General features: G+C 39.1%; 1 protein-coding gene across 1 annotated transcript; it reads left to right on the top strand.

The window, feature by feature from the left end:
• The first annotated feature begins 6,994 nt into the window (after nt 1–6,994).
• LOC139126653 (uncharacterized) lies at nt 6,995–18,740 on the top strand. Its single transcript, XM_070692719.1, has 9 exons — nt 6,995–7,267; nt 7,552–7,673; nt 8,281–8,449; nt 10,348–10,585; nt 11,329–11,434; nt 12,441–12,703; nt 15,168–15,335; nt 16,210–16,358; nt 18,012–18,740. The coding sequence occupies exons 4-8, from the start codon at nt 10,550–10,552 to the stop codon at nt 16,276–16,278; spliced, it is 642 nt and encodes a 213-aa protein (XP_070548820.1). The 5' UTR covers nt 6,995–7,267; nt 7,552–7,673; nt 8,281–8,449; nt 10,348–10,549; the 3' UTR covers nt 16,279–16,358; nt 18,012–18,740.
• Nucleotides 18,741–19,031: the final 291 nt, after the last annotated feature.

The following is a 19,031-nucleotide window of genomic DNA, read 5'->3' on the forward strand; positions in this document are numbered from 1 at the left end:
AAAGTATTCAAAAACAAAGTTTCAACAAGCAATCATTAGCTTTATGCATGTGATTTATTAGTTTTTGAACGACCTTCTCTACAAAATTGTAACATGTTTTCATGACTAAATTCGCTAAACAAGAACATCACTTGCTTAGATTTGTAAACAATTATAGAGAGATGGGTATCTGTGATTAATCAAGCTTCTGCAAAGTTCTGGAATTACATGCCAAGATGTCAAACATGGAACCAGACTTTAAATTATTTCTATGCTTACTGCAGACACCAATTATATTCAATCATAGACCCTCGAGAAAAACCTCAAGGGTCTATGATTCAATGCAGAAAATTCGTTAAAAAAAATAAAAAAACAAACCTTATTTGATTGTCATTGTGCACCAATTCTGGGCTATCCCCTACTTCGTATCTGATGACTGATCAACTGTTGCAAGCCCACTGTGTGAATCATCTGATGAACTTTGTGGCTACTTGTAGATTGCCCACTTGAGTTGATGCTTTTGTCACCACATATGTCGTTATAGAATTGTACAAATTGATGTACACTGGAATGCTCTCTGAACTTCTGGCTGAGGTCAGAACGATTCCATTCAAAACGATTTCTGTGCAGGACATATGCATCTTGGACTTCTGCAGATCTATGGAAGAAAAACTGTAAAAGTTGAAGAGGTAGAACACAATTTATAACTGAGTGACTGTTGTTACCCTTGTACTGTGACAATATTGAAGACCGCTTGCTTGTACATGTAATGGCAACACTATATATGAGGTACAACGGTGATTGTTGAAAGTTTCAACATGTCTGTCATAATCTACATTGTATAATTTAAACATTGCAGCTATGATGATGAGGTGCATTTAGATATTGTGCACAAAGTACATTGTCTGTAAACAAGAAACTTGCACAGGTGCAGTTCTGACGACTGTTTCCCTTTACCAGTCGTTTTGATTTCCCGCCACTTTCAAAACTTGGTAAGAATGTGTTTACATGACGACAACTGTATCTTTTAAAAATTTGAATTAATTTGTCTCACAAAGGAATCGCTTCAATGCTTTGAGATACGTGGCTGAAATTTGTGTGAGTGCAAGTTGTCCTAAGGATCTTCCCAAGCATGTCTCCAAATTGTTTTAAACCTTCTTAAACAATTTTTGTCAGAATAAAACTTCCAGTATGTGAATTTAACCCTAGTTCATTTCTTTAAAATTGTGCTCCAAAAATTTATGGAAGATAAAAATCTGAGACACACTTGAAGAGCGATGTGACAGCTTGCATTCCAGAAAGTTTTAGTCAGATATTTTGAATAATTGAGACAAAACATAGGGAAAACCAATTTTTTAAAGTTATGCAATTTACCTGTCACATGATAGTTATGTAAACAATGATGACACAATGCTTACCAAAAAGTTCCCCTATATATAGGCTTTCAAAAATATATAAATTACTGGGGCTCTGAGCTTATTCATCACCAGAGAATTGTTAAAAAGGTCAATTTCTTGTCTTGCACCCTTAAGACTCCAAAATATTAACTTCTGAGTTCTAGTATTATTTAGCAAAGCAGGTAACAGTTTCTTTCCAACTTTCCAACTTTCCAAAAGCACATGCTGTTTGCCCACATATACATGTCAACTTTCAGCTGCGATAATTGTGGGCCATGGGCCATGTGTAAGCTTTTCCGTCGTGTGGGCTCGACTCGTCGGGCTGAACCCCCCTCCCATACTAGAAAACGTGGAATTTTTGCACAGCTGATCTGAAACAGTCGCAGGGGCGCTAATGATCTTATCTAGTGGAATATTTAACATAATCTTGCTTACTGGTCGTCAGAGCTGCTACCTATGCCAACGAAATGGTAGACGCTGATGGCAATGTATATTTAGACTGGAAAACAACATTTTAACAACTCCAAACTAATTTTTCAGTCAAATCCGCCGCCATCTGGCACGGTGCCTCGATCCCAACGACTTAGGCACTGCACTGCAAGCGAGGCTGTGGGGTCACTGACCCAGCAACCGTTTTTGTGCACATCAAATCTGCTGTTCCGAACTTCGGAGTTTTCAACGAGTTGAAATTTGGCCCTGTTTGGGAGCCAGCGCTACAAAGCGAACATGACAGAAAAGGCTGCCGCGCGACTCGGGTTTTACTTTGTGTGTAGTTCATCATCTTTCCACGCAGGTCATTGTCATGCATATCGATGATGTACAGATAATACAAACAGCTCAAAAAAACACAGAAAATCTGCATCCCACATTTGAAGTTAGAAGAACGATGCTAGCTGCAAAATTGTAGCTCTACGGTGAGGCGGTCGGTGAGTTTTGGTTTTTGCGACCTCGCTCACCAGTAGAGCTACAATGCCGAAGGCCCTGAAGCATACAAAATAAGCACGCTGCACATGGCACGGCATTTTGATGTAAAATCCCATATATTTACTGCACTTGGTCATACTGATTTATCACTACTGAAGATTAAACACTATACTACACTAACCTTGTCGTCTACGGAGTTTGGTATTTGTTCAAATACGTCGATCGCGTTCCAAAAACATTTCTTGGAGCCGCTATTACCAACTACCGGTAATGGCGGCTCCCAGAAACACGCTCAATGTTCACGCTCAATGTTTATTGAATGCAATCGACGTGTCTGTGCTAATACCAAACCCCATAAACGACAAGGTTAGTGTAGTATGGTGTTTAGTCTTCAGTAGTGATAAATTGGTACGACAAATGCAGTAAATATGTGGGATTTTACATGAAAATGCCGCGCCATGTGTGACGCGCTTATTTTGTATGCTACAGGGCCTTCGGCATTGTAGCTCTACTGATGAGCGAGGTCGCATAAAACAAAACTTACCGACCGCCTCACCGTAGAGCTACAATTTTGCAGCTAGATGCTAGGAATCATACGGTTGAAAAGACTAGGTCAGAATATATCATATCCCTCCCGACAGTAATATCAAATGATCAATCCCTTACCTTGATGTGACTGTCAGTGTACACCCTACATCCTTGAACAGGGCCAAAGATAGCCCTGCGTACAGGTCTGTGTGTTCCGGCGTTATACGGCCTCCACCACAGCCCTGCAAGGGTCCATAGAGATAACTGGCGAGATTCAAATGGCGATCTCCATGGGTAAACAACTTGTCGAGTACGTATATGTTTCAGAAAACGAGCGGTTTTGGACTTTAGGAGAAGTTAATCGCATCTTTTCTGGGGTCGGTTAGGAGGTAATGGTAGTCAGGGAAAGGATTTTGCCCCAATAGAGCAGAATTTCGGCCAAAAAGAGTCTTTTCGTTGCGGTCCAGATCTCGACCGCATTGTCGCCAGTCATCTCCATGAACCGTTGCAGGGCTGCGGTGGAGGCCGTATTAACGCCGGGAACACACAGACCTGTACGCAGGGCTAGGCCAAAGACTGTTCCGTCTCGCTTGTTCACAAGTCGAGAAACTTTGCGTGAAGCACCTTCACCCTCGGCGGTCATCACACACACACCGCCGTTGTCTTCTTTCAGCCACCACGAACGCTTCATTTCTGGCATTTTCACGATGGAAATGTTTGCCAGCTACTGCAAAACCCAGTGTGTCGCCAGAAGGGTCCGAGGGATACATGAAACTGGTCGTTATATGGGTCCGATATATAACCGAGGAACTGACATAAGACAATTACTAATGCTAACATCAAGTCGCCAAACTTTCTGACACCTCTGAGATTACCTATTGTCATTGAACCTGCCATGTTGATGTTTCCACGGTATGTCCAGAAAGATCACACCTGTGCTGTATCTTTTCCTTTGTCTATGTGCCCCTGTGACCTTTAAAATTCATATTTCAAAATTGTAGAGTACGCTGGTTCCTGAAATAAACATCTTGGCTGTACCTTTTCCTTTGTGTTGTCGGCCCTATGACCTTCACAATTCAAATTCTACGTAGGGGACCGGATTACCATCCAGGCCTCGTGACCAGTCCTTGGCATTCACTATTCACGTGATTCAAATTTTTATGCATTGGATGAATACACTCGTTTTGAAGGTATGGGCAGCTTGCGAAAGATGTACACCCGCTTTAAATTTTTCGCGTTCTTCTCTCCATCATTGTGATCATAATACGTTTAAATTTGCAAGAAAAGTATATACTATTCTAATCTTAAAATGAATGGAAGAGTTAGAAGATGCCGCACACACAGAAGAGGATTACATATGTACTTGCAAAATGTACTGCTCTTGAAATAGTATTGCCAGTCTTGGGAATGTTTATTTTCGGCTAAAATTCGAGTACATAGTCGTGTACCTTTGTTACAAAAAATGCGCATTACGTAAATATTTTAACATTTGGGCCCACCGAGACGTGAAAAAGAAAATTACAACGCTTGTGGTTGACCAGAGCCAGGATTCGGCGATGGATGTGTCGAGTATATCAACCCAGCACGATTCATCTTTTTCCGAAGACAATTCAGATATCGAGTTAACCGAACCATCGTTGGCAACTTCTGTCTCATCTCGAGTCGATGACCCGAACCAGCACGAGAACGCGAACGCTGCGGTCGGCGGGGTGAGTGAAGTGTCCTCAACAAGTATCCAGTTTGATAGCGACGACAGCGATGTTGAGTCGCACGCTTTTATCATTCCTCGGTGTGCCGACGAGCAATATGATAGTGACGATTTGTCTTTCACAAAAGTCGCCACATCAACCCCGAAAAAGGGCGCAGCGAGAACAACTTTTCGCAACTGTGAAGAACCAAGTACAAAACGTCGTCGCATCAGTCAACCAGTCAGGGACCCTTTGTTTGTTCTGCAACAACACTGTTGCGAAAATGAATGTTTAGACTGTTTATCAAAGAACGACGTAAGATCAGCTGAACAGAAATTTAAGTCTTTGCGGACCGAAACGCGGCAATCACAATATATTCTCGACACGATTCACGACCATTCGTTCTTCAGACAACACATTCAGGGAAGCAGACCGTGGTTAATGTAGTGACGAACCTTGTGTTGGCTGGTCGGCCGGTGTGTGAAAGAGCATGGCGAGAAGTTCACAATGTCAGCGAGCATCGTTGGAAGAAAGGCAAACAAAGATTTAAACAAGATGTGTGTTTATTAGTGTCGACATATTACAGCTAATCAATATTGTCTGACTGAGCAATGTAATGCGAGTCAAACTGAATCACAGACTCACAGACAGGGTGCGCCTATTTTCACCTCTACAGGGCCATCGGCATTGTAGCGCTACTGGTGAGCGAAGTTGCAAAACCCAAAAATCACCGACCGCCTTACCGTAGCGCTACAATTTTGCAGCTAAGACTCTGGTAAACAGACTGAGACAGAATATACTCAGAATACATACATAAAAGTCAAACACAGCTGGTACTATATTAGCTCTGCGTACAGGTTTGTGTGTTCCGGTGTTATCGGCCTCCATAACGCCGTATAACCGTATAACGCCGGGAACACAGAACTGTACGCAGGGCTAGTACTATATTTGTAAGAAAAAAGCTAGGGAGCGTCCAGTCAGTGTGACCGGGATGAGCCGGCAAAAGGCAGGGTCTTATCTTGGACAGTGAAAACTGCACTGCAAAGGGGAGGAGGTTCCAGGTTAGCACAGAGGGGAATTACTTGATCGTCAGAAATGTTCACTCCGTCAAAAAATCCACAATTTACTATTTACAGTCAAAAAAAATAGTCAGGAAAAGAAATGTGATTATTCATGTGTTTACTTTCTCTTAACCCTTTTCCTGCCAAGTCCATATTTCACCCTCAGGTCAAGATGGTTAAAATTAATGAAACACAATATATTCCATATGGTGTATTTCAACATAATACTGTACATTTGAAGGCTGTTGAAAACATAAAACTGTAAACTTGATTTTTTTGGACCAAAGATGCTATAACATACCAAGCCAAGCACATGAAAATACGTCATGTTTTGGCTCAATACCGCTTTTTACTGACTTGGCTGATGGGGAAGTAATAGTCTTAATACTGTCTTTAAGTCAGTACACTAAGGCTGCGTTAAAAAAAACGGTTAGGGGGCTGGAGGGAATTCAGGGGTGATCATAAATTTTGGGGGTAGTAGGGGGGACTTGAAAATTTTGCTCTACCTATAGGGGGAGACTTGAATTTTTTTTGGTTAAGTGCTAATACAGGTAGTGATGAACACCTGTGAGCAGAATGGTGCAATACGTGTTATTTATTTTTGAGTGCGCATTTACTAATATGCAGGCTTGTGATAGTGGGGGGGGGGGGGGGCTTGAAAAAGTCTGATCACATAGAGGGGGGCCATTTGAAACTTTTTAGGGTATTGAGGGAGCATCTGAAAAAATATTAGATCTTGATCGGGATTCCTCCAGCCCTCACCCCACCATTATTGTTAATGTAGCCAAAGACTATAGTTTGAATGCATGTCCTTCGAAGTTATTGCCATTACAAGTGTACAGGCTTGTCTTATTACATTATCTACAAGCATGCTATTGTAAATGGCAGTTTGTGGGTGATGTAGGCAAATAATAAATGCTGAGCTGTAAAACATGGCCAATTATTAGTCATATACTACGTTTCAAGTTACACAAAAACATGATATTTGACTTCGATTTTCATAATTTTTGTTGCCTGTGACAGCAACAGTTTCTAGGTGTATTTCAAACAGCATGTAGAATACAAAATAGAGTATTCAGCCGAGGGTGTCCTTCATTCTGACCTATAGTGTTTATAATCAATTTAAGGACCAAACTTGAACTGTAATGTGTACTGAAAAGTTGCATCAATCAGTGTAGAGTAAAGTCACGTGCATTACTGATTCAAGGCATAGGTGTAAAAGAAGTGCTTTGAAAGTTTTACACGAAGTTGTAGATTCCCTTAATAGTCAAAAACATAATTATTACATGAAGATTAGTTGCTCCAAGGATGTATGCTGACTGCTTTTATTTATACACAGACAGAGACCATTGCCAACAAGATTGCACTGATCACATACTCTGTACTGACTTGTTAAAACTATGCAATTTACAGGCATTGTCACAGTTATCAACGGGAACTTTGGAAATGTTGGCTTCACCGACAAATCCTCATCAGCAGTGGATGGATGCGGCACTTGTTTGAACGGATTGGTGATTATATGCCTCACAAAGAAGAAATACATCTTCCGTCTTGCTACAGAAAGAAGTCATTGTATGAAAGAATGGCAAGGGAGTTTAGAGAACGTGGCAAATCTGAAAATGATATAATTTGCTATGATTATTTCATCAGACTATGGAAAATACATCTGCCAGAGTTCATTATTTCTAAGGTACAGTATAATATGTATTCATGTCATTATAGCTAGATAATGAAATCTGTTCAAATTATAAAGTTGTTGGAGCAAAGTAATGTTTTGATAAAGTTTTTGTTGCAAATACTATATAGCCGAAATATTGCTTAACTCACAAGTGAGTAATTTATTCAGCAGAATCAAGTGACAATTTAGGTACACATTTATTGTTTGTTAGTCCAGTGTGGTTTTCCAACATTTTAGCAATATGACAAAAAGATTTCACTCAAAAAGTAAATGTGAGTAATTTCTTTACATTCCAGAGGAGTGAATTTGTTAAATGCAGAGATTGCACTGAACTTGAAGAGATGAGAGCGAAAGCTACCACAGACCATGGAAGACAACGAGTAGATTCTCTCTTACGTGCACATCTTGGAAAAGTAGAGTAAGTATAATGCACGAGCTAGCTAAAACAAGTCATGAGTATTTGCATTTATACCTTGTGTCAGGCAAAAGTAACATTTGACATCTTAATCATTTCACATTTTCAGTGTCCATGACATAAATACGATCAAAATCTTTTAAGCTACAGAACCTAGTTAGAGCCAGGGAGTTGTTTAACCCTTTCACCCCCAGTTCCCTGTATACAGGTCCAACTTTACCATAGAAAACAGTGGATTTGGGTCAAACCATGGTGGTGAAAGGGTTTAAATGATACGCATATCAGCGATTTTACACCATTAATAGCAGTCCTTGAGTCATTGATTTGATGAGCTACATGATCTCAGTTACACAACACAAATCACAGCCACTCAATATCATATATCATCACTCTATACAATATATATATATGTATACATACATATATATATAATATATATATATATATATATATATATATATGTGTGTGTGTGTGTGTGTGTGTGTGTGTGTGTGTGTGTGTGTGTGTGTGTGTGTGTGTGTGTGTGTGTGTGTGCAAGCATGCATGCAACAAATTATGTTGTACTGGTACTTCTGCTAAAACTGATGTTAACTGATCAATCTGTTTTCAGGATGGAACGAAAACGGTTCCACTATAACAGGGAAGAGCAGAAAGAGAACCAGAAGAAATTTTGACTATAATCATCGATGGAATGGATCAAAACAAAACAAACCTACCGCATTTACACAAAGAAGATAAAAGTACAAGCAATCTGTTCCGTCTACGGACACATATAACAGGTAAGTAATTGTGTATTTTCTCATTTTGTTGTGTGGTTCAGTGTAACAGGAAAATGGTTAATACTACCATAACAAGCAGTGTTTTACCCAGAGAGCATTCTTGCATCTTTGGTACAAAAAAATTTAGAAGCAATTCCCCACTTAATCACTTCTAATTTCTGTGGAAACACTAGTGTCATAAACATCTTATTAATTTCTGTTAACACATGTAATGGGGTAACTGGCAAGAATGGCAGCAAAAGAGAAAAGCATATAAAATATTAGAATGATGATAAGGTACTTTTTTCAATACAAAACTGTAAATACCATGATTTTGTCACAAACCCTTAAGGGAGAGGTTCCACAATGTGAATTTTAAAATGAAGGTACTCATAATATGAAATTTTAGATGGAAAACGGCCTTCATAGACCTATCCACAGATGTGACTTTGCTTTGCATGCTTCTCTAACTCAGTGACCACCCAGTTTTAACCATCATGGGCAAAACACCTTTGGAAGGATATGTTCTAAAAACTTATTCTAAACCAGCCCCCCAAAAGAGACACTTATAAGTTTCCTAGTCAGAAATCAGTCTCTGGATTGATTTGAAAATTAGTTTACATGTACTTGAAGATAATATAAAGTTATTGAATTGAAAATGAAAGGACTATATATTAATTTTTTTCGATAATGTTCTCTTTGAGCACATATAAGCCTTTCTTCTTTTTATGGGCAATATTATCTGAATGCATGTAACATGTTGAACCAGGCTACTATTTTACAGTTCTTTTTATTTATATGCAAAAAGATGTGAACACTTTGATAAGAATCAATTAACATGTGTGTGTATGCGGGTGTTCACATCTAGGCCCAGGGCCGGCCAGAACTAATCCGGCAGAATGTGAGAAGATAAGCTAATCTTTTGTCCGCGTTCACATTACGTTCAACGCTGTCCTAGCCTAGATCATTTGGTAGCGTCTAGCTAACCGTCTAGCCTAAACTGCAACTGTCCACAACCGAGCCTGCAGCGGGATTTACTGCAGGTCTGCTGCCCATAATCTGGCTAAGTTCTTCGTAAAACATACAGGTCTTTCTTCCCCGACCGCTTGTCCTATTATTATCAGAAACTTTTTTGAATTCGGACTTCAAATGTTAATTTCATCTTACGTTTGCATTGATCTGGGCTACGATCAAACCCATGCTGTGACAAATGCTTAGCTGTGGAAACGCAGCTATCTGTTGGCGGGGTAGCGGGGATCGCTATGCGGGTCAAAGGTCAACCCCGCCACGGATATCTGTCGCGGGGTTGACCTTTGACCCGCATAGCGATCCCCGCTACCCCGCCAACAGATAGCTGCGTTTCCACAGCTAACAAATGCTGTGAGATGATATTGTACGCGATTCGATCCCTCGACGTGCCGTCCATCAGATTTTTCACCATACATGTATCTTCGTTCCAAATGCCTAAAAGACACTTGATTTCTTCCGTAGCCCTGTTGACTCCTCGACTCGCCCCAAGGACTCGCCATGTCTAAAATGATACTGAATTGTCGAATAGGTCAAAGACTATACAACATGTCAACTACACAGGGCGTCAACTGGGACCTGAGTCGGATAAACGCGTTCACATACGCTGTTTACTGCTCGGCCAGAGACCTGGGTCGGCCACAACCACCCCTCTCGACTAGGACAGAAATTGTTCGGACAGTGGCCGGCCAAAACCGTTCACACCTGTTTTTTTGGTCGGCCACGAACCTGGTTAGGACAAGGGCCTAGTCTTTTTTGGCTAATGTGAACGGCCCTAGAGTCGGATGTCTTAGTTACTTGTGATAATGATATTCTGGTTGCATTTGTGTATCATGACCAAGTCAAATGTACAGGTAATGTAATAAATTGCTGGAATTTAATCTTGTTCACAGGTGCAATTGTCCACACTGGTGTCACTGGTGGTAAAGTTCCATTTGTCTATGTCGATGTTAATCATATTCCACATGACTCAAACCTGACCATGAATGTCCTCTTAGAAATCCTAAAAGAGGTTGAAAATCACCTAGCAAGAGTCCTGTACCTACAGCTTGACAACTGCTTCAGGGAGAACAAAAACAGATATCTTCTGTCACTATGCAGTTGTTGGTACAACTCAACATTTTTGAGGAGGTAAGAGAAATCTTATTGGATGACAGTCTTATCTACACTTGCACAGTGTAATTGACTTTGTAAGAAACTTAGAACCTCTTTAGCATTGAATATGTGTATTTTGTTTGTGTCAAGTATTCATGCAAAAACCAACAATGTAACATTATTGAAAATTGTACGTGATATGTGGGAAACTGCAAGGTTGAAAAGGCAGACCAAGTAAGGATAGACTTCATAAGAAACTGCTTGGCAAGTATTTTCATCCGAGCGAATTCCAGAAACAAAGAAGTGAAGTGGCAATAATAAAACTGCTAAAAATAGCAATCGGAAAACTGATGCAGTGTTCATGAAAAAGGAAATTTTAGGCAAAATCATTTCACTAGCAATAAAGGATGGATACATTAATATATGTATCATGAGGATCAACTATCAAAATTGAATTACATTGTACACGAGCAAATAAATACCACAGACAAAATACAATGTACGAGCAAACCATTGTATTATTGTGTTTTGATCAATTGGATTTGTTATACACAACCACAAAAAACCTGCAACAGCACACACACAAACATTGTAAACATATTGTTACGAGCAAGGAGCAGGTTGTTTTACTTATGAAGTTAATCATTCGTCTACAAGGCTTCATAGACAAACCGTAGAAATGAATACAATGGAAGAAGGAGGATTAACTTGTCAAAGTCTGGCAGATAAAATAGGTTTGGGATGACAAAACTATTTTTTCTCTCTGATTATTTCAACAGGTTTATGTCAGCTTTTTGCCTGTAGGACACACACATGAGAATGTAGATCAGATGTTTTCCAAAATTTCATCTCGTCTACAAATATCAAATGCCTACACCATGGATGGTAAGTAACCTCAGATGTTGTGGTTAAGGTATTTAGCTCCGCTGCAAGTGTCGTAGAGCTTATCAGATAAGCGGAAGGTCTGCTGTTAATTGTCAGTCACTCCGTGAATCAGTTAATATCTTCTTCTTGTCTGAAACAACTTGACTGATTACTTTGGGTAACCTTACCTAGGTTTGTTAAAAATGCTCGTCCAATTGCTGTGAAATTTGATATGCTGGTTCCCATGGATAACTTCAGTCATGTTTGCACACATCATTGTGAAATTTGCATATTTGTATTTGCTTGGGCAATTTTCTTTCTTTTTGGGAAAAGGATCATCTTCTCTGAAACCACTTCTCCACTTGCTGTGAAATTTGCAGATTTCTACGGGATTCCCTAGTCAGTTTTGTTTGCATTAAGTTGTAATTATGATATTTGTATATTCTAGGTAATTTTTAGCATTGCTGAAATACATAAATATGTATGTGAGATATTTGTCTTCATTAATGAATGCTTGTGAAAATAATTTAATTTGAAGTGAAGGTATACAGTAACATAGAACCTATTATATCATACCAGTTTATTGATTACACAAATACAGCCATATGATTGGTCGAGACACGAAAAGAAGGGACAATCACTGTTGTTTTTTTAATGATTGTCCAACAATTACTTCTGTGACAACATCATGCTGTTTTGCTCCCAAGAGCATGTTCAAACACTCACTATTCATTGTAATATGTAGAAAATTAAGTATTGTACATTGTATTGATTTGATAATGAGTCTTGACCACATGTGTAAGTAAACAATAGTGTAGTTTACACATGTAATTTGCTGAGTTAAGAAGCTGAATACTGTATATCTACACATGTTTTTTTGATGAGAACAAGAAACTGATGTTGCCACATAAAAACAAAATATGGGAAAACTGATAAGAGTACTGCCCCATGCATTCACCTCTATAAGTAAGACCACCAGCAATCTTGTTGAAGTGTACAAATGTAAACCAAATGTTTCTAATTTCAGACCTAGAAACCACAGTTATTGCTTCATACACCCCACCAATCAAATGGAGAAATATCACAGAGAAGCACCTATTTAACATTAAAGAGTGGCTTATACCTCACATGCCGGGCAAGATGCAGGGCCACTCAAAACAACATAATTTCAGGTTCCATAAAGTCAACGGAACAGCCTACATGCAATACAGACAGTGGTGCACAGATCCTTGGGAACCTTCACAGAGAGATGAGAATGGAGAACAAGTACCAGGGATAAGGTGTCTCAAGGTAGGTTTTCAAAGAAGTATTGTTCGAAGCATTAGTAACAGGAAACCCGTATGATCGTGCATTTCTATGATTGTTTTCAAAATAGTGAAAGGAAAAAACAACATCCTGGGCATGTATATTTATTTTTATATGAATTAACAGTTTTCAAGGAACATTGATAATATGTTTGTATTACAAAGAAACAGTTGTCTTTGACAGCTGCCAGACTGTCCAGCAACAAAAGCTATTAACTATGTGATTCTCAGGTTCTTGATTATACTGTAATTAATTGCATCCCTTTGACAGAAGTTGTACATAAGCCAAAGCATTTATTGAACCAATACCTCCAATAAAATAGATTCACCCTTAGTTATTGGCCATTGTTTACATAATTCCTGGACCAATGAATGTGTTTCACCTTGCTGGCATAGAGATGATATAACAGTGGTCTGCATTGATTTCTAGCAAAGGCTAAAAAGGCTCATGAGTTAAAATACATGATTCAGTATTTTAACTGTTATTAACTTCTGTAAAATGAAATGTAAATTCATGATTGTCTCACACAAATGCCTGAGAAATGTATTGAAACAGAATTGTAAAGGCGCTTAAACCAGAATGTGACATTTCTCAAGTAATGAACTTCATACCACCATAAACAAAAACATTCAAGTAAGGAGGAGAACTTGGTGTAATGTATTACCGATACTATCATACGTGGCAAATGTGGAATAGAGGTTCAAATACTAGAAAAGTTGTGTTATGTATCTTCTGTATTTCAAATTAGAAAGAGAGAATCAATCACGGGCACTATGTTGTTCTGAATTGATAGTCTGAATAAACTAAGCAGCTTATATGTAAATACGAACTTTGATGATAACTGTGTAAGAAATTTATAACAGAATGCCGTTCAGATTGAAATGCCGACTTAGCTACAAAACCAGATCAAGGTCGGACGTGTCCACGTGAACGTCACAAGCGACCACGTTGACCGCATTCTTTCGATGCTAAACACCGCGGTGGAACGACGCACGCATATATACGCGTCCTACAGGTATGCTCGCGCGACCTGTGCTGTGTCGTTTCACACAATGATATATATACACAAGGGTATGCAAATCATTTCTGGACGATATTATTTACCGATGATGTGAGTCGAATTCCGTTGCGAAAACGACGTATGAAATTTGAAATGGCATCGTAGCACACATCAAGTTATGAAAATGACAGACATGTAGTAGATATTCGAAATATGACCGAGAATAAATGCATCGCTAATCCTGACTATGTGCGTTACAAATTGCCGTTATCCGGTAGCGACTTTGGATGTTCGAACGTCGCAAAATACGCTAATATAGCAAATTGAAATGCCGTTCTGTGGTTTCGTCATGCGCAGAAGAAAGGACATATTTTTTTATTTCTCTTCGTTGTAAAAAACTTCCAATATAATATTCCAAAGAAGAACATTATTTTTTCTTCAGTTTTAGTGAATGCCTTTCAATAGAACCTGAAAGATTATTTCAAATGTGCATTTAATTTTACTCACACTGTTCTGGTCGTACGGAGCGTGAACAAGCCTGGCAGGTCAAGGGTTACATTTTCACGTTTTTTCTTGTTTTCATTCTATATTTTACTTTCTATCGTCAGTGAGTTACATTGCAAAAATAAAAAATGTGTTTACCTTTTGCGGACGTCTGTCCCCCCTGTCCCCCCTTTTTTGTAACGCACATCGTCAGGTTCCATGTTCATATGAGCATACCCTGGTATATATATACATTTCTGAGGCCGGGACAGCAGACCACAGGTTCAAAGGCGTTCGCATGCATAGCTGTCGTCGCGTGCACGTTCCATTTCAGCCACCGCGCTCATGTACACGGCAGTCATAGCAACGTACCATCGTCATTCTACGCGCTTCATGAAATACGCGCTGGTAAGAACTCTGCATGCCGTGCATCCGCGGTGCTGAGTGACCGGGTACGCGGGTGAGAGAAAGACTAATGGATTGGGTGAACCAGCAGAATGCAACTGTTTCTTTTGTATAATAATACCTCATTTTTGTTGAGGCTTTTTTTTTAAATCACGATGTAAGTTCTCCAGCGGCAAACGGAAACTAAAATACGAAATCATGTTTACACGCTTATACACCATCATTAAGAACAACAGAATGCCGTGAATCAACCAGGTGATTTGATCAGGCAAAGATTTTATTACATTTTTAAATGATACGAGACTTGAAAAGCCACAGTCCTCAATGCCAATTTTGCCTATGTTTTCTATTATAATTTACATGATGGTAGTTACGCTTTTCCTCAAAAGAATCTTTTAGTAGATCTTTTTTTGTAGATGAAGCTGAAAACAACTAATGACCTTGATAATATTTATAGAGGTCGTGTCATTTCTGCAATAAAGCTTTTGTTATATTGTAAAATTCTCTTATTTATCACGGTAATATTGCACTAATCAATCAACACCATTTTTGTTTTCCCAGAGTATTCAAAGTGCCAATGATGTGCCAATGTATGTCATCCCAAGCACAGAAAAGATGGATCTACCAAATCTGAAGCGAGATGTCCCAGGTGGCTTTGGAGTGCGTCTTCCAAGTTCAGCTGTAAGCTGGTGGGAAAAGTTCCTCGGAAATGCAAAAGACCTGGATTGTGTGAGTAATTTCAGCATACATTACTTATTGGAAATGGCATGTGCTGCACAGGCAATAAATGGTGAGGCACATATGGACATCAATCTATCATATGTATAGGATAAAGCCCGAGTACGAGGGTTTTATCCGACTTAAAACTATCGCCCCTAACTGATATATTTTCGTTTTCAATGTGTTTACATCAACGTTCCGTCCCCTTTGTCAATGTAACATGTTTAGGATATAAATTAAAACTTTCATTTGTGAAATAGCCTTCCAATGTAATGGAACATCCTATAAATGCCCTAGGGCACAGCAGATTTTGTGTTGCAGCTGGTTTCCGCTGTGATACCAAATTTGAATATTAAAACGTACCAGATGTCTACAGAATGTGACATGTTCACTTTTGATTGGACAGTAGTTTACTATGGCGCTGTCATTCATTTCTGGAATTTGGTGACCAAGGCTTTACAAGTAAATAAAACACCCTGAATTGAGCACTCTGATTGGTCAATCAACAGTAGATAGTTTTTAAGGTATAATTGTATATTGTAAGAAGGTAGCCATTTTTTTTGCAATTACTCATTTTGAGTTTCAGGAAAACTTAGCCCTAGGACAATGATAGATCCTCAAGACAAATGGCATGGGAAACAATACAAAGTGGCTGTTTAGTACCTTTAGCCTGGAGGGTGGATTTCTAAGGGGATCACCCTATACAAAGTAATTTCTGAACAACTACATAATCAGTTAATACCACAAAACATCAAACCACACAACTACTAACATAATTTAATAGCAAATCGATGTGTGGAGCCATGTCCCCTTAAACCATGATCTATAGTGTAATTTTTTCCATAACAATCTCCATAGCTTGTTTTTCTTCTTCGTCAATTAGGTTCCAGGAAACTTACCCCGTCATGGCTCCTGTATGAAATACAGGAAAAAGCTATGGCAAAGAGAGTAGTGAGGCAAAGTGAGGAAAGTCGAGAACTCAATGATCAGTTGACAAAACTTCAGAATAAATTGTCCAGACCATGTGAGAAGGTGAGCACTACAATATATGAAACATCATGCAAGGTTTTCTTCCAGATTTGATAGACATGGGAGAAATAAACCCAGATGTTCTAGCTGGAAGCCTCCTGGCCTTTCCTTTCACAGCAGACAGACTTAAAACCAACATCCACAGCCGTCAAGTTGCAACTTCCGTAAAGAACTGCACACTGCTACGTGTAATTATGACAGTTCGTTCCACATTTGTTTCCAATTCTGATGTTCTTTGATGCTGAGATGTTCTTTAACATTCAGATAACTAAAGTGGTTTGTTAGAGCAGCACTTGACCCATTGATCAATCATCTGTGAAACTTCTCAATTTAACTGTTGTGTCTGTTAAGTAGAACGCTCCTGGGGGACAGACATTCTGACTCTCAAACTTTTACAATTCTCTTCTGATAAATACATGTGGGGGTTCATTTTAAAGCTCTTGGTGAAAGAAAACTTTTTACTGGTTAGTTTTTTGAAATTCGAAAATTTTTACTTTTCTCCATAGAGTTAACACAGGGATAGCGGCCATTTTATATTTCGCATATCGGTAAATCTTGGGCATTTTGTTTCTCTAGTACCAAAATTTGCATGGTGACCCCCTATTTTTATTCTTGATTTTGAAAGAGAATGATTGAAAGATTCCTTGAGGAAATTTAGAGCAAAAGTTTAAGTCTTTCACTTTCGAGGTGCATACTACCTTAATCTGTCATGTCTATCATCATCATTTACACTCTCATAGCCTGTCATTGGCTATGCTCAGAACAGCAAGCACTAAGGACCCTCACCAGATGAGCAGTGCTTGGGTTCTGCGAAGTTTTACAGTTGCCAATGTTCTATATAATCACTTGCCTGGCTTAGTCAGCCTCACTTAGGGGCAATATCAAAAGTTCAACGTCTGAAAATTTTGATCAAAATCTCCACCCCCATGAATATTGATCAGAGGTTTCCATCATTTCCACAGTGTGATACTTCCATTTATACTTAAACATACTTAGGACAGGTGATATTCCGAAAGACAACATTATATATTTATTTATTTTAAACATCTTTTCAGCCTGTCATTGTAATGATAACACCAATATCAAGGGGTCTCGATCAACTTTGCCGCAAAAACAGCAAAAAAATTCATGATTACTCAGGCTTTTCAATAGAATAAGTCTTAGGGAATAATTTGAAAGTAGAGGGAGAACTTGCACAAGGTTTTTAAAATGATTTCAAATCAATGATCGACATGCTCACTTTTCAGACAGTTACAAACACAAAGCAAACACTGACAGTTGAGAAAAACATCGCCAGCCGATAAAAATCTTGCAATGTTCTTTCCACATGAATACACATTGTTGTTTCATGACGCACAGACTTTCATTATTTAAAATTATTCCCAAACATTGAGCTACCTTTCTTATACCAAGATTTCCTTCACACGCCATAATAACAAAGAAAGCTGGCTCGTGGCTCATACAGCGTGATCAATTGCTGTTAGTATGGGAATTCTACCAAAGGTCAAACCATTTTTCAATGATGCAATGACACATTTTATATGATTGTTTAAATATAGCAATGTTTTTTGTGTATTAAAGTCTCATTGGCCAGAATGTGCCCGATCTACATATGATAACTGGCTTTATTTGAATCCTCTTTGGTGTACCATACAGATTACAGTCCAGGGAATGGCCCCCCTTGCTGATCATGTCGACAACTTTGATTCTCTGGAAGAGGGCACTATGGTGGCAGTGTACTGTATAGAATTCAAAGAAGTTCCACAGATAGGAAAAATTACAAAGAGAAGTGGGCAACAGTTTACTCTCCACTGGTACGAAGGTACATGGGCAACAGCATGGAAACCGATGTTTCGAACACAAGGGAGGAAGAAAGTTGCCTTTGAAGATGAGCAGCCACTGGAAGCAGCTATATTTTGGGGGTTTCATTTGAACGGGCGGAGAATGCTGAACAAAGACACAAAGGGACTTTTACAAGACAAATACAGAGATGCTATCTCTGCTATAGATGCATAGGTTTTTTGTGGATCATCAGTATAAACCTTGACCAGAAAGATAATGTGTTTTTACGCATCCCTTGTGCAGAAATCAGAGCTTAGGCGGTACTCAGAGTTTCACGCTACATGTGTTCTCGAGATGAGCTACAATCGCTTGTTTAGCAGGTTAGGCTTCTCACCATTGATTGTGAACAGTTTCTCTTTCAGGCAAAGGTTACATCTCTTTGTGCAGCAGCATGGCACAAAACAGACCAGCTGGTTTAGTGATGCATATTTTGTTCTTCAGATTCCATATGTGCTTGGAAAGTTCTGTACTGGTTTTGCACTTTCGTTGGTGAACAAGTGTAGGCTGTTGTAGAAGCGGGTTTTGAACGGGTTTTCTGTGAGGTCGATGTAATTTTGCTGCTACCGTCATTTGTTGATGCCTTTGCATTGTAAATAATATTCTTATTTTGGCATTAACCTCCGAGCGGGTATGTATTTCTGCCCGACAGTTACACTCAGCTTTATAAGGCTCAGCACAGTTTTTGCTGGAGATCTGTTTGTTGTGTGATTTTATTACAAATGCCATGTTTCCCATACAGCTATAGCTGACCTTGACAGTGTTCTTGTTGAAGATTTTGTGGAGCTTGGATTCTTTGGGAAAGTGCTTCTCGATGAGGCGGAGGAATATTTTTCC

Source organism: Ptychodera flava, unplaced genomic scaffold (assembly GCF_041260155.1).
Source record: "Ptychodera flava strain L36383 unplaced genomic scaffold, AS_Pfla_20210202 Scaffold_114__1_contigs__length_228029_pilon, whole genome shotgun sequence".
Lineage (NCBI taxonomy): Eukaryota > Metazoa > Hemichordata > Enteropneusta > Ptychoderidae > Ptychodera > Ptychodera flava.

Coding starts and splice junctions, on each gene's coding strand:
- LOC139126653 (XM_070692719.1), top strand. CDS start 10,550: ATGCAGTTGTTGGTACAACTCAACATTTTTGAGGAG. Junction 10,586..11,328: donor AACTCAACATTTTTGAGGAG/GTAAGAGAAATC, acceptor TTATTTCAACAG/GTTTATGTCAGCTTTTTGCC. Junction 11,435..12,440: donor AAATGCCTACACCATGGATG/GTAAGTAACCTC, acceptor TTCTAATTTCAG/ACCTAGAAACCACAGTTATT.